The following is a 17,221-nucleotide window of genomic DNA, read 5'->3' on the forward strand; positions in this document are numbered from 1 at the left end:
GAAAGAAGGAAAATTCTTTTAAAAGTTAAGAAGATGTTTTAATTGTAACAAATTTGGTTATATTGCCAAATTTTGTAGGGCCAAGATAGAGAGAGGAGAACCCAATCACCCAAGGATGTTGTATTCATGGTAGAAGAGTCTCCCACGGTTACCCCATCCGATGGTTGGTGGATTGACTTGGGTGAAACAAGGCATATCACCACAAGCAAGGAGCATGTGGTGGACTTTAGAGAGAAGAAGGTTGGTGATTGGAAGCTCTATATGGGAAACACCTCTTGGGTCCACATTCTTGGCGTGGCGATCGTGAAGCTTCCTCTTCCTAGTCGGGGTACTCTTACCTTTAATGATATCATCTATGCCCCCGTCATGAGGCATTACTTGATTTCCTTGTCTAAGGTAGACAAGAATGGGGTTGAAGGGAATGTAAAAAAGGGGAATATGACTTTTCTTAAGGATGGTGTAGAAGTGGCTAAGGCCTCTCTTTGTGGCGGTTTGTATAAACTTGAGATTAATGAAATGAAATTATCTTCCTCTTATGTTGTTGATTCTTCTTTCCAAGAAATCTTTAACGTATGGCATAGAAGATTAGGACGTACTGGCTATGGAAAATTGTCTAGAATGATGAAAGAAAAATTAATTCCTTATGAGAAAAAGATAAATTTAAATGCAAAAGCTGTTTAAAAGGAAAGATGCATAAAAACCATTCCCAAAAGGATTAAGTGCTGAAATTGTTCTGCATATTGCCCATATTGATATTTGTGGAAGATTAAATGCTAACACGTTTAAAGGGCATGAATATTTTATCACTTTCAATGATGATTATTCACGATATACATATACATATTTGATTTCTGCTAAAAGTGGAGCTTTAGAAAAATTTAAAGAATATAAAATGGAGGTAAAAAATCAACTAGATAGGAAAATTAAAATTTTGAGAAGTCATAGAGGTGGAGTATGTACGTCACTTGAGTTTGAAAACCTTTGTAAGGAACATGGATCATTAGACAATGCACACTCCCTTATACACCCCAACAAAATGGTATGGCTGAAAGAAAAAAAATAGAACCTTACTAGAGATGGATACAAAAAGCTAATGTATCTTATCAATTTTGGGGAGAAGCTTTGTTAGCCTTAGCTTATATATTACATAGAGTTCTTAACAAATCTACAAATATAACCCCTTTTGAATTATGGTTTAATAGAAAACCTAATTTAGATCACAGTAGAGTTTGGGGTTGTCTAGCTCATGTCCTTAACCCAAATAGAGAAAAACTGGGACGTAAAACAAGTAAATGCACTTTTGTTGGGTAATATAGTTATTCTAAGGGTTATAGATTCTATGATCATGAGAGTAAGACTATCATAGAAAGTAGAGATGCTCATTTCTTTGACGATGAAGAAATGCTCATTTCTTTGACGATGAATGCTAATGGGAGAACAACCTAAAATTATAGAAATAGGAGAAGAAGAAATGGGGCAACCTAGTAATGTTAACCGTATTCCTATTATGATTGTGCCTAGGAGAAGTACTTGGGAAACAAAGAGACCTAGTTTCTTGGATGACTACTATAGGTATAATGTAGAATTTGACGATGAGTTCATAAGCTTTAAAGAGGCTATAAGTTCATCTGAGGCATCCAATTGGATGGAGGCAATGCAAGATGAATATAACTCATTGATGAAGAATGAGACATTGACCTTAGTGGACCTACCAGAAGACCGTCGAGCCACTAGCTGTAAATGGGTCTATACCAAGAAACTGAATCTAGATGCAACAATTGATAAGTATAAAACTAGACTGGTTGCTAGGGGTTTTACCCAAGTAGAAGGGGTAGATTATAAAGAAACTTTTTTCCTTGTTGCTAGAAAATCATCCATTAAGATTGTACTAGTAATAACAAATTATTATAACTTTGATACGCATCAAATGGATGTAAAGACAACATTCCAAAATAGTGAATTAGAGGAAGAGATTTTTATGAGACAACCCGAGGGATTCGAGTCTAAAATGCAAGAAGGTAAGGTTTGCAAGTTAAAGAAATTTCTTTATGGACTTAAATAATCCTCAAGACAATGGTATTTAAAGTTCGATGAGGCACTAAAGCACTATAGCTTTGTTAATACTAGTGCCGACTATAATGTGTACATCCAAAGTAGTGGCAATAGTCTTCTTAGTTTGGTGTTATATGTAGATCACAGTATTCTTACAGGTAGTGATCCTTAGGTTATTAAAGATACCAAAGAGTAGTTATCTTCACAATTTGAGATGAAAGACTTAGGAGAACTAGGACAGGTTCTTGGCTTGTAAATTACAAGAGATTAGAAGAGAAGATTATTCTACTTAAGCCAATAATTATATACTGTAAAGATACTGAAAAGGTTTAGAATGGATGAATCTAAACTAATGGGAATCCCAAATGAGAAAGGATGTAAACTGTCAAAGGACATGTGTCCAAAGACTGATAAGGAGAAGGAGATTATGGAAAAGATTCTTTATGGACAAGCAGTAGGATCATTTAACTATTTAATGAACTGCACAAGCCTTGACATAGCATATGCAGTGGGGGTTGCTAGCCGTTATATGAGTCACGTAGGCATGGAACATTGGAAGCTATTAAAGAGAATATTTAGATACTTCAAAAAGAACACCAATTATAGCCATGCTATGGAGATGGTACAATGCTACAATAATGCTAACTGGGCTGGTCCAGAGGATGAATTCAAATCTACATCTGGATGGCTTTTCACATATGGAGGAGCATGTATATCGTGGGGCAGCATAGACAAAAGAGTATGTCACAATCAACTATGGAGGAAGAGTATGTAGCCTTATATGAGGAGGCTAATGAAGCAATATATTTAAGAAAGTTGCTCAGTGAGTTACCATTGGCCAAGTTTGAGATCACTCCAACAGTTATTCATTGTAACAACCAAGCTGCTATAGCTATTTATAAATATCTTGTGTACCACACTATAGCAAAACATATTGATAGAGAGTATCATTCCGTGAGAGAGTATGTGGGACGAAAGGATATAGAAGTAATATATCTCCACACAGATTTCATGATAGCTGACCTGTTAACTAAAGGTATCGACATAAGCACATATGAAAGGTGTGTAAGGGGTATGGGATTGAGATCCATTGGTTTCTTATGATACACTTGTGATGAGCTTTAGTGGTGCAGCTATTGAGCATGTAGAATATTATGTGATAACCCTCTGCCGGTGTGACATCTCCGCCTTTGTGGTGAGGAGGCCTGTGTGGCAGTATTTTAAAATGCGCCCTCATCACTGTATATGTTGCCGCATCAGGCGTTGTGCGCTGCCCAGCGCATCGCACTTGCCCGCATATGTGGTTTGGAGAGATGCGCCCTCATATATGCCGCATCTCTCTGGATCAGAGCCGCATCCCGCATCTGCCCCATCAGGCCGCATAATCTGTTCGTCATTTTTTTTTCAAAACTGTACCCCTTGAGCAGGGGTAATAAGGTTATTTTGACCTTCAAAAATGGGGGGAAAGGGTTTGGGGGGGTTTAAACCCCCCAAACAACATTTTTCAGCCAAATCTGTGGCTTTTATTGGATTGATTGAATAAAATAAAAAATTTGGGCGAAAATTTATTTGTTGAAGTTCTTCGATTTGTGCATTTGTTGATACTTGGTTGTTGATTTGTATCTTGTGGATGTTAATTTGAAGAAGTTTAGGTGAACTTGTGACAACAAATCGAGGGTTTCAAGGGTTGTGAAGAAATTGATACTTGCTAATTAGTATTTGAAAAATTGAAACTTAGAATCTTACTCTAAAGACTTGAGAAATGATGATAATTGTATTGACTCTTCTTGAGCTTGACTTTTAAACTCTTTAATCTTCATGGACTTTTAGCTCATAGGATTTTCAATTTTGTAACTTTAAAGTTTGTGGTTGCAGATTTGTGCTTGTGGTTGTTGGTTGTTGAATGTGTTATGAAGCCAGTTTCAAGTTTCTAGTTTCTATAAGGGGATAGTGGATATAGAATCTTTGACAGCTAATGCTTTTGGAGTTAATGAATAAATTAAATACCTACTATCACATATCTCACCTCCATTTTTTTTCTATGCATTAACCTATTCTTTTTGGATTTTTTAGAATTTTTTTATATTTATTGACCACATCACCGTGATGCACCCGCATCCGGACCGCATTGACGCATTGGCCCCCCCAATGCTTCTAACCGCATCTTGCATTTTAAAACACTGATGTGTGGCATATTCGCCTTTGTGGCGATGATGCTTGTGTGGTATATCCGCCTTTGTTGGCGATGAGGCCTGTGTGGCATATCTGCCTTTGTGGCGATGAGGCCTGTGTGGCATATCCGCCTTTGTGATGATGAGGCCAGTGTGGCATGTGTAAGTGCCCTCAGGAGGGTGGTTAGGTTATGTCTTTGGACATTTAATGGTTCATATATGTTGCAAAATCCCTCGAAGGGGTAAGTGTCACGAACCACCGCCAGCAAGTAGTCTTTTGACTCTGTTATCCATATTGTGAGACTAGACTGGAAAGTTGTAATTGGCATGACTATTAAGCATGACCTCCAGCTAGTAGTCTTTTGACTCCGTATTCTGCATTGTGATGGCTAGCTTGGATATTTAGACATTTGAACATGACCTCCGACAAGAAGTCTTTTGACTCTGTGATCCGCATTGTGATGGCTAAACTGGACAGTTGTATTTGGCATGACTCACTGAGCATGACTTCCAGTTGGTATGTCTTATAGACACCGTTTTCCACTTAGCGATGGCTAGTTTGGATAGTTTGAGGATCCTTATGGGATCATGGCATGATTCATTGTGTTGATGGTTATTCACCTTTTCAGGTGACAGAAGCTTCTTTGGCGATGTAGTTTCACGGTGTGAGTGTCCGATGCTTTTCGGAGGACACTAGCAAGAGAGAGAAAATCCACTAATCTAAAAGCATATAGGTGAAGTTCATAATATGGTTGATGATCACGCAATACGTCACGACAATTGATGAGCGTGGGAATGTGTGTGGTTGATGCTATTGAGTGGATGGATCATATGTGTAGATGGATTTGTTGTATGAGGATGTACAGCTGAAGTAACTTCTATATAGCTAGTAAAAATTTGTATGATGGTTTTACAAATATTTTGAAATGTGGGGGAATGTTAGATTGTTGGCCTAAATACAGCGGATCTTTTGGTTTTCAAAAGTAAATAGAGTTAGGGTTTTGAACTCAACCAGAAATTTTAACAAATATATGGCATGCAACTCTCTTATCAAAACACGCACAAAAAATTGTTGTAAATTTCTTTGGGACTCAAGAGGATGTACAAGGTCGCTAACTTTGTTTTCCACAAAAGAATCAAAGTCCAAAATCAATTGCAACTATTGTAAAACTCTTTCAAGTAAACCCCAATATAATTTCCAGCAATCATATGCTCATAAAAAACCCATCTAAATCATTTCAACAAAATAAAATGGTGCCCAATAATTTTCCTTTGCTTATATAATTTTTTTCAACCTTCAAGTACTATTTTCAGATGCAAAATACGAAGAGAAAAGTTGGAACCAACTCCTCAAATTCGTATGGATTTGTAGGCACAATTTTGTAGCTTTTCTAGAGAGAGAATCATGTTGAGAATGAGTTTTCCAGCAATTTATTACACAAAGGAAGACAAGATTGTTGCAAAACAGTTGTTAGTAAATAATCTGGAGAGAGAAAAACTTCTGCGAGATGCAGCACAGTTATGAGATTTATCCCTATGACATTGGAGGCTCTCATAGAAATGAGAGGCACGTTCTTTGCACCCAGCTTACAAGGAAGCCTAAGAGAGAGAAAGAGGTTTCAGTGAGAGCGAGAGCTCGTGCTCGGTAGCTTGGCCTTCTAAAACCATTTCCCATATATAGCCACAAAGAGAAATTAGAGAGAGACACATGTAGAGAGAGAATGGACTAGTGTTGTCTCACAATGACTACTTGTTCCTCTCTTCACATGGGACTTTCTTATTGTCTACAAAAAGCACTAGTCCCTTATAAAAATACATTTTAAGTGGGGTAGAAAATGAAAATAAATAAACTACAATGGGGCCCATTTTCCAAATATTTAAGAAACATATTTTCTCGAACACAACTCTTGCTGAAGCTCTAGCCTTCTTGGAGGGCCTTCGCAAGTTTGACCTTTGTTGGAGTTCCGACTTAATTGTGGAAGATGATTCCCAAAACACTATAGATTTGGCCTCCAAAGCCTCTCCTTGTCCATGGAGGTTGGACCACATCATCGACGTGATTGCTCATATTAATTGAGGTCTGGATCCATGTCTACATGAAAGCCAACTCTGATGCTGACTATTTGGCTAAGGAGTGAGCTCGTCAAAATTCTGTTCCCTAATTGTTTCTCTTCTTACTTTTATTTCCCTTTTACTGTATACCTTTGTTTCCCCTCTTACTTTCGTTTCCCTTTTTGTTGAATACCTTTGTTTCCCCCTCTTGAGGGGTTTTTTGGGGACCCCTGCCAGGGTCTCCCCCATGATGTACCCCTTTTTCATGCAATATAAGTGAACTTTATCAAAAAAATTTGGATGTTCTGGGCTTCAAACTGTGGTATGCTGGAAAAAGTAGTGACGAATTTTGCTTCGTGTGTTAGTTTCCATTCTTTCAGTTAATGAGTCATGGAAACCTTAAGACAGGAAACATAAAGATTGTGGACTCCACATATTCAATGTTGAGAGTCTTACAATTTTTAATCACGTGTTTCCTTTTTGTTTGCAACTTAATTTAGTTTCCATATTTTGTTCAAGAGTCTAAAAAGTTTCTTTGCATGTTTTATTAGGGTTTGGATTCCTAAAACTGTAAAAGAACAAAATTTTGAAAGAACCTGGAAGATTAGGAAGTTTAGAAAAGTAGAGATACCTTGATTTCCAAGCTGAGACAAATAAGAGGGATTCAAACTTTTTAAATACGTATGTGGGCCTATGGCCAAATCGATGAAGTAGAGTAATACATGCGCTGAGATGCAACCTTATAGAGTGGGAGATTCCTAAATTCTTTCTTTGCAGAGTTAGTTTACAACATGAACCTAGGTTTGGAAGAGTCTGCCCTGAATTGTTAGCACCTCTTTGTTTCTCTTGGTTGAGATGTTCCTCAAAACTCTACAATGCGGCTTGGAGGTTCTCCCCATATAAGCATTTGATCTTCTTCTCTTCCTTTTGTGTGGAGCTTCATCCATGATTCCCTCAGTCAAATTCATCACCCTACATCTACCCCATCAAATTGACCATTCCCAAGCCCTAGTTGCATAATCTGCCTCCTGATGTAATGCATCACCAATATCCCTGTGCCCTCCAAAGTCCAAAGCTAATTTGGTCCTAATCGCACCTCATTCTCTTTATACCCGGCCATCTCCCTTGATGAACCTGCAAATTTCAAGCAAGATTCACCTCCATTAAAACCTTTAATTCAAAGTTTCAAACCTGAACATTGTCCGACCCCCCCACAACAAAAACCAAAAAAAAAAAAGAAGAAGAAGAAGAAGAAAGAAATATCCACCTACCGAAGCCGCCCCCCCCTCACCCCCCTGCTGCACACACAATCATTTCTTTTAACCCTGATTCCTCTACCTTTCTCTTGCCTCAAATCATCTTCTTATGTTTTTTAGAAGTCCTTGTCCAATTCTAGAACCTTAACATATTCCCATCGTTGTCAAACCTAAAAGCCAAATCAAACCAAAATCCTAACCTTTCTCTCCATAGTTTACCTCAAAGTAACCCTACCCTCTTTTTAATCCCTCCGTGTATGTTACACTCATGGAGGAGCCAAATCCCCTTGGTCCCGCAGCAGTTTTGGTATTGGAGCAAGTGGTTTCTTAGTAGCTTGCATAGAGTTTAGCCATCTCAACCAAAATGGTTAGACCATGGCTCCAATATCCCCAAAAACATAAAGATGAGCTTTCTTTCCAACTAAGGGACCAAATGAATCGCAAGAATCGAGTCTTCAATGCCTTGTTTGATAAAATGACTCAACTTATAATCAGCAGCCTATCCCAATGGAAATGAAAGAAAAGCCAAGAATAGGTTGCAAAATGAGTTTATCAATTATTCTCTTTCCTCCTCTCAAAGCTATAATTGGCTCTACCCAACTCTTTCGATCTAAACTTCTAGGGAAACCAATACCATATAGGTGCCATTTTTTTAAGGTGCTTTAAATGCAGACCAACTCGTTCATGACTTGAGAGCTCTTCAAATTCAACCCAGTCCCTATCCTGCGCACGACCAAGCAAATATTGCCTATCACTTTTGAGGGACAAGACATGTTAAGTAACCACATCAAAGAGAGTATAACCTAACTAGTTGTTTTAAGTGTGGGGATTGAGTCATGCTGTCTTTCATTGTCTAACCAATGCTTTAAACTTGGCAGATGGTACATCCAAAGACAAGGATGATCACTTAGAAGATAGTCGTATCATGAGTCTCTGACATAGTTGTTGGAAACACCTGAGATTCCAAATCGATTTAGGAATCGAAGTCGTACAACCACGGGTGAATGGAAGATTCTTGTTGCAAAATCGAGTTTTGACTCAAATGGAATCGAGATTCCTACCTATTTGGAATTGAGTTTCAAACCAAATGGAATTGAGATTCCTACCTCTTTGGATCGAGTTTCAAACCAATTGGAATCAAGATTCCTACCAGTTTGGAAACTCGTGGAATCTTGATTCCTGCCTCTATGAGCTTGAGTTTGGAGCCAATTGGAATCGAGATTCCTACATCTATGGGATCGCGCACCCAACAACTTAGAACTTCATCAAAAATCATAAGGAAATTTGTTTCATAGGACAAAAGGTTCATGGTTCTAGAGTAATCTCATGCAAGAATCCCTTAGTATAGTATTGGGATTGATGTATTGAATTTTATTAGCTATGTTTCCCCTAATATTGCAATTGAGATCCTCAAAGGTCATAAAGACTTGAACAAGGGTTCCCCTGGTATCAAAATCGATAAATTGAGCCTTCATCACAGTGTCATAATTAAGGTCGAGTGGGTGTAATTAACAAACACCCATTCTTTGGGGTAAGTACAAATAACAAACACCTATTGTCCACTAGGGAATTTGTGATGTTGTTTATAGAATATACAAATATTATCGTATGTACTCTTGAAATTGAGATTTTGATTTCACATTTATAGTTGAAAATAGGGATTTGTTTGTCATCGTGTTGCTTTGCTTTGTAATCCAAATCGAACCCAAATTTCTTTCCCTATAATATGTAAAAATAGCCGTCAGTTTTACCACTAGTAAAAATGTAATCTTAATCAAACCCAAATCTCTTTCCCAATTATCTTTGAAAAATAGCTACCAAGTTTAGCACTATTGAATTGTGTTAAGTATACTGTTTACTTGACGTGATGAACTGGAAGTGAGCAGATTTAATGAGAGAGAAAATAAAACAATATTCTTTTGTTTACATTTTCATTGTGTTGTAGTGTTTGTGGAACAAGTGGTAAAAATCTAAACGTCGTGGAGAGATGGTGATAGAGATTTTAACATTAGAAGACAATACAAAAATTGCATCTAATAAAAACTAGACTGTTGTAGAGTCTGGATTCCACAACAATCAAACCAAGATTAGAAAAATATGGAATCGAGTTTCCACAAATATGGAATCTAGACTATATAAATGTTAGAATCAAGATTCAAAAAAGTGAAATCTAGATTCATGACTTCAAGGAAACGGGTTCCGTGAACTTGACAAAATCGAGGAATTGGGATTAAGAAGCCGAATCGCGACATGGGTGAGGGATTCCATAAGCTATGGTCTATGACGTGAAGTCTTTGTTCTCCAACTTTTGCTCTCTCTTTAGAAAGATGAGCCAGGGATTGCAGAAAAATTATTATTTTTAAGATATTAGCTAAGTCGGAATGAAGAATATGCAACCTCATTATTGATGGGGGAAGCATTATGAGTATTGCCTCTCAAGGGCTGGTTGATGAGTTGATTTAAAGATTGAGAGGTACCCATAACCATATAAGTTTGCCTGGGTGAATGAGACCACCCATTCCCATTACCACCTGATGTCTTGTTGCATTTTGAATAAGCAATTGATACTGAGATCAGGTTTGGTGCGATTTCCATCTTATGACCATCAGCTATATCATGTTCAAGTAGTGATGGTTGTTAAATAACAAGGTTGAGCATGATGCGAGGCCAACGCCTACTCTTTCGAGTCAAGAATAAGTCAAGAGTAACAACATACTTCTGAAACCTGTAAGAGAGACAGAGCCTCCCAACGAGACAAAGATATCTAAGCTAGCCAACACTTTGACTGTTTTAAGTCTTTTTTGGAAGAATGTCAAGAGAACAAGGTAATTAAAGTGTTTGTTGGAAGACATGTCAATCCCAACTAGTTGCTGGCTGAAGATGAGTATTCCTCAGAGGTTAGATTTGGTCCAATTGACAACTTGCCCCATCCTGGAGCTACTCTTCTTAACCTTTTTGTCTACCTCATGAGTCCTGCAAAGCATCCATGGGTTTTGAGTCGAAGAACTGATGGCCAAGGGATTTGTTTGTTGGAGTATGAACAGTACCTTCCATCCTCATCTCTAAAAAAAATGACGTGGGGCATGTGCATAGACATCCAAATTGAAGAAATGATTAAATTAGACATTCACAGTGAGCCCTCCTCACCTCTAAGAAAGACAAAACATGGTGCATGTGCTTAGACATCAAAATTGAAGAAACGATTAAATTGGGCATGTTTGTAGTGCGCCCACCTCACCTCTAAGAAAGACAAGACATGGTGCATGTGCATAGGCATCAAAATTGAAGAAATGAGTAAATTGGGTGTGTTTGCCTTGATTCTTGATCCACATGTAAATGATCCTTTTCTCACGATGTTCTCAAAAGAGTTAATGTGCTTATCAAATGAGGTACTATCTAAGCTGTTAAGCAGTGTGCACCAAACCGGAAAGGATTGAAGGAAACACATGATTGAAGTGGGATCCATCCAAGTTCACTTGAAACCTTGAGGACAAGTTTTGTCCGAATCGGAGGACAATGATGCATAACGCTTCATGAAGGCATAAACTTCTTGCCAAGATGTCCATTCAAGGTGATCCTAAGCTTACATCAATGATTTCTTTGAGATCGACGATATTTATCTGAATGGATTTTCTGTTATTCGGATATTTTGGGCTCCAGATTTTAGTTGAAAGCTTATTTGAAAATTCAGTGACAAATTTTACTTGGTGTGTTATGTTTCTTTCTCTCTTTATTGATTATTAGAAAGCCAAAAGGAGGGAGTCGAGGCAGCCTTCTAGAAAGATAAATTTTCTTAGAAGATTGTGAGTTCTATGGGTTAGAAACTTTGGAGTCTTCTTGCTCTGATTTGCAGTTGTGTAGTTTACTACTTTTGTTCATGTGTCTAGACATATTCTTTCCAAGTTTTGTAAGGTTCTAGTTTCCCAAAAATTTAAATGAACTAATTACCTAATTTTGTTAGAATCCAGAAGATTCAGAAGTTTAGGGAAGTAGAGATTGCTCGAGTCCCAAACTTTGTCAAATAAAGAGTGATTCAAACATCCTTAAATGCCCATGCAGGCCTATGGCCAAATCAATGAAGTTAAGTAATAATATTTCTTTTTACTATTGTGGTGAGAGCTACCTTTAAAGGAGAGATTCCTCAACTCTTTTTGTAAAGATTGATTCTACAACTCGGTGTAGGGTAAAGTACCTTTTCTTCTTTGATGGGGATATTCGGATATTCCCTAAAATACTGGCTTGTATGTCAGAGGTTCTCCTTATGTAATCTGAGGTGGAAAACCATGGCCCTATGGTTTCATTGGTTATCCATGTTTGATGAAGTAGATAGTGTTGGAAAGAGTGGAAGATCCACCACTGGGCTATGTCCTCTACCTTTATTGTCACCATTTCGGTAGTTTGTGAATTGTCAGACTAATCTTTAATTTCACTCAAAATTATGTCATGAGATATATGATCTACTTGTTATTTGGTCTGAGACTATTCTTGATCTCTTATGGCATGATGCGTGCTGCCTCACAATGTCTCCAACTAAGGTTCTTCTTGATATATTGTTGCATCTTGTGGTTAGGAATCCCTATTACCCTTGGAAGTATCATTAGTTATGTGTTTGATTCTTATGGGTTTAGATACTTGCATCCTTTTCTTGTTTGAGTGAATTTGTTGTCAATAAAATGTAAAAGTAGTATTGAGTTGCAAAATCACCACTTTTTCCATCACATCTGTTACTCATGGGGTCATGGACATACAATTGTTGGGATTGTGTGGCCATTTTAAGGCCTTACGAGAGCATATAATGAAGGGGAATGATTTTATGTAACGGTTGTATAGTAATATAATTAAACCACACTGCTGGAAAACCATGTTTGTAGCATTTGTATGATCCCAAAAATTTCATGTGCCCTCTCGTCATCGCAACAATCAATTTCCAAACAACAAAAATTCAATTTGCATCCTAGATATGGTTAAAATGAGTCCCTTCTAACAATGAATCTAGACCATTCATTTGATGAATTTCAAGATCTTGGCCTTTACGAACTTGAACTATTTGTTTTATTTTTCAATATTATTCATCTAATGATAACAAAGCTATTTAAATATTTTGAAAAGGGAAGGAATCCTTCTAAAGCCTAGATCTAAGCATCTTAACAAAATGGAAGGCTTATGTTAATTAGGCTAAAATACTTTCTAGGGTGTGTTTCCAAATTTTGTTTTTTGTGATTCTTCATTAGAATGAAAAGAGTCTATATTTAAAAGTTGGGGTCAAACAAATGGCACTAACATGGTCTTTGAAGATTGTTTTAGTATATTACTATACAACCGTTGCAGGAAATCATTCCCCTATAATGAAATTTTTTAATAGTGGAATAACAACTCCAGTGGGGGTATGGTTCGGAGGGGCTGAAATTGGCAACATTGATGCCAAGACTCAGACTAGGCGTGACGAGCTAGGCCGAGTTGAGTTTTAAAACCCTGTAGGCTTGGGCATAAAACATAACCGAGAAGGATTAGCAAGGTTAGCCCTTGATGAGGTCGGAGAGATCCTCGGGTAGTTGGCCAAGGAACTTAGTGACCCTTGGGTGCGATTGGTAGGCCTAAAGGGACAAGGGCCAAATCCTCATCATGACCATTGCACGACATGTACATATGATGGCCATATTGGGAAGTAGACACCATTGAGGGTGTTGCATGTGCATCTGCGAGATATAGCCCCCATGTACCAATTGCAATAAGTGTGCAAGGGTTTGTGTGACCTAGGCTTGTCCTTAGGGGAACCTGTAATCCATAGACTAGGATTGTGTTCTTATCATCTATTGGCTGGCGTTGGTAGTCCAATCATGAACTCCAATGATGGACTGTGGGTCATGGGAATTGTTGGGTTAGTTTGAGAAAGTGAGTGTGGGACATAGTCACCAGTAGAGATGGAGTGCCACAGTACATTATCATTTTCCTTAATGAAGCTGGATTTGATTCCCATCAAAATAATTTTAAAATAATCAATTGTGCTAAATATTATTAAAATATTAATATGAATCTTTAAAAGGCTCTAGGTATTTAATTTGATCAAAATTGATTTTTAAATTAGCCAAAATTGGATTTTTAGGTATATAAGTATCTAGAGAGAACAAAAAAGTATTCTTGATTTTCTCAAAATCAATTTATTAATTGTAAATTTTAATTAAAATTGTGGGGCCAAAGAGTTAATGGTGCCCACCACATTAGGCCCACTTATGTGGGACATGGGGCCCACTTGTGTCATCCATGAGTGGGATGTCCCACTCTTTCCCTTTTCTCTCCAATGACACATGATGGTTAGTTGAGGAAGCCATCTAGATGATGTGTTGAGATTTGGTTGATTGTCTTAGAAAGAGGAAAGTATCACTCTTGATTGATAATCATATGACACTAATTTTAAATTATACGACATTTTCCATAAAAAGGGATTTTGGTGGGATTAGGTTAAGGAAGCTGAGGGGTAAGGTTCTAGTACCTTCCATTAGATCATTAGATCATGATGGCTGATCTAAGGGTTACTAAGATTTCTCACCCCAAAGGTCACCTTTGACCAACGGTCTAGGTTGATTCTCCATAAAGATGGCTAATTCCTAAATCCCAAGCCCTAGCCTCACTAATATAATATATCTTATTGGGGTTCAAAACCTTACACCCTAACCTAGAGCTCTCTCTCTCTTTCTCTCTCTTCCTCAAAGGTGGGATGCCAGTGCCACCCTCTCTCTACCCTTCCCTTTCTCTCATACTCTCTAAGTCTTAAAAGGGGGCAAACCTCTAGGTGGTTAGTAAGAAAGGGGGCACATCCCACATAGAAGAAATAAGAGAGGCCCAACCTAGCACACATGCTCTCATATTTTGTCTAGATAGTTTAGCCAAGCTTCCCATTTGCTGAGATTCAAGAAAGACCAAGATCTTGTGCACTGTTGGTGGAGGAGACCTGGTGTGGGGTGATTAAAGTCCATTAGATGTAATCTTTTGGCACACTACCTTGTTTTTTGCTTTCTTGTGCTCTTCTTGTTCCCAAACTCTATTAATGTAATTTTGCTTATGTAATGAAAAAGTTTTGAAAAGTAGCAGCAACTGAGAATCCAAATTTTGTTTTTTCTTATTTATTTGAGTTTTAATTGTAAATCTTGGATATATGTTAGTGTTCTAACCGGTATTGTAGAAGAAAAATTTTAAACTATATATACTGTGCTAGTTCACATCATCCACTTTCAACAACTGCCCAGTTTTGGATCTTGAAGCTCCTAAGCCTTAATACGTATAACTTGCACCCATGTGTTTTTCCTTGTTTTGTTATTCTTGGCAAGTAAAGAAGGTCTTCAAAATAACAAGCATTAAGATGCCACCTTGTAAGTTTCACACATTAAAAAGAACATGCTTACACTTGTGATAAACTGCACCACCAGCAACTGAACATTGAGGCCCTGTTTGGATGTGCTATTAGTCATTTCAAGGTAATAACCCTGCTTGCCTTTATGGGTGACCTCCTGGGAAACAATGTTAGAAAGAGCGACTCGGGCCAGGTGCTGAGCCCAGGTCTGAGCCGAGTACTTTGCCCGAGTCCGAGGAACTTGGCCTGAGTTGGGCTTGAGTAGTGTAGCAGAAAAAAAAAAAAAGTAAAAAAAAAAAAATCCCAAAAATTAGGAAAAATATGTTTAAAGTAAAATGAAACAAAACACATTAAAATGAGGTAAAAAAAGTAGTGAAAGATGAATTTTGAAAAAAATCAATGTCACAGGGGGTATTTTAGAAATAATCCAAAAAAGAAGGGAAAATGTAACAATAAGTATTCATGACCAAAATACTTTCCAATCTTTGCCAAAATGATAGAAAACATAAAAAAATTCCTTATTCTTTGAATTTTTTATAAATGTTTTTGAATTTTTTTTTGAAGATCCCTAAGCTGGACACCCAAGTCTGGGATACGTGGGCAAGTCCGAGTGGACTCGGTGGAGCAGTCGAACACTGCTGGGAAGTTCTTGTGCTGCACTTCTTTAAAGTCTCTATAAAACCTGCTTGCCTTTATGTGCAATCCTGGAAAACTGTATTTGAGTTATTCGTAACATAGGAAAAACATGTTTTTTTCCGTGCTACGGGCATTTCAGCTACATTTGGTAGACTAGAAGGGTTACAAAAGTTAGCTCCCCTGTGAAAAGTGGTGGACTAAGCTGAGATGTTGATCAGCCTTAAGTGGGTTGACAAAAGAGAGTGGCGCTCTTCCTTAAAATTTCGTGTATCCAAATGGGGCCTAAGTGATTTAGGCTACCCACACGACATGGTAAAACATCATTTCTGTATGCCCTATAGATGCCTAAACCCAATGTAGGTTTTGCATTTCATGCATGTAACATGGTTATTCAGAAAGGACCAAGGTTTCCTGACTGTGTTAATATTTAAAAATAACTTCATCATTGTTAAATTCCTTGGTTTCAGTAGCAAAAATGTTCTTATTTGTATTTTAAATTTTTTGACTGAAAGAAGTGCATATGTGAACTGAACTTCCATGTTGTTTCAGGTCTGATCAAAATCACTTTTTCTATTCAACACATGTACAACTTTTAGTTTCTAGTCTTCTACACAATTTGAGTTTACTGGCATTTTGGAAAGGAATGAATATATATGTATATTGAAGAAAGTTTATACTAACCATTTGTGAGGAAATATCTTTGAAAGGAAAATAAACTGAAAAAAGAAAGGGTAGATTATGGATTTTGAAGTGCTTTCGTTGTGATTGCAACATGTCAAATGCATTATATCTTATTGCATTGTGTCCCATACAGGGTAGATTGGGGATTCTGATTTGCTTTCATTGTGATTGCAACATTGTCAAATGTATTTTTTTATTGAATTATGGTCTCATACAAATATCCATTCACACATATACCCAAACACATGGCATACTATAACACACCTTATCTAAATGTGTACATGGGGTGAGAATAGATACCATGTTTACCTACAGAAAAGAATCTTCTCTATTGACCCAAAAAAAGAAAAGGATCTTCTGTGCCTTTATGAGTACGAGGGATAGAGGTTTGCATTCACTGTATGTTTTATTTTTATGGTTTATATCATGTGGGTGGATTCTTAGAGTTGGAACTGTATTATGTTTCAGTTGTCAGCGAAGGATCACCTGCGCTTTCAGGCCTCATATGCAACATTGTTGAGGGCTCACATGCATGCCCTCAAGAAGAGGGAGAGGAAGGACAAGAAGAAGGCTGTTTCTGAGGTTGATAAAAAGCTGCAGCAGCAGGTTGCGGCCAAGAAGACCCCTCCAAAACCAAAAAACTAGGCCTCCTTTTTTTGTAATGGAATTTTTCAGCATTACACTAATTTTTGGTCCAATTGAAATCTAAGTTAATTGGAAAGTTGAATTTAATTTTTTTTGCATGGCTAATTTTGTCAATATCGTTTTTGCTCGTCTTTCAAAAGATAGCTATGTGACTTAGGAATCCTTATTGTCAATATCGTTTTTGCTTATTTGGCAATTGGGAATGCAAAAGTTTCTACGAATCTTTGGGAAACCAGGTGTTTCAGAAATGGTGGAAATGGAAAACTGGTGAACTAGAAACCGGGAACCCTTGCTTGTGACTTGGATGGGAAATCTGGTGTCAGCAATTTCCCATGCTTGGTAACCTGGAAAGCTGGAAATCTGGTGTCGGCAATTTCCCT

At 37.5% G+C, this 17,221-nt stretch overlaps 1 protein-coding gene across 1 annotated transcript in view; it reads left to right on the forward strand.

Moving 5' to 3' along the window:
• LOC18425750 (Signal recognition particle, SRP9/SRP14 subunit) overlaps window positions 1–16,946 on the forward strand; it is a 32,923-nt gene extending 15,977 nt beyond the window's left edge. The window contains exon 3 of the mRNA XM_006830286.4: window positions 16,665–16,946. Coding sequence (XP_006830349.4) covers window positions 16,665–16,841 — 177 coding nt within the window. The 3' untranslated portion in view covers window positions 16,842–16,946. The remainder of the gene's footprint in view (window positions 1–16,664) is intronic.
• The last annotated feature ends 275 nt before the right edge of the window (window positions 16,947–17,221 follow it).

This window comes from Amborella trichopoda, chromosome 1, assembly GCF_054954075.1.
Source record: "Amborella trichopoda isolate Santa Cruz 75 chromosome 1, AtrichopodaSantaCruz75HAP2 v2.0, whole genome shotgun sequence".
Taxonomy (NCBI): Eukaryota; Viridiplantae; Streptophyta; class Magnoliopsida; order Amborellales; family Amborellaceae; genus Amborella; species Amborella trichopoda.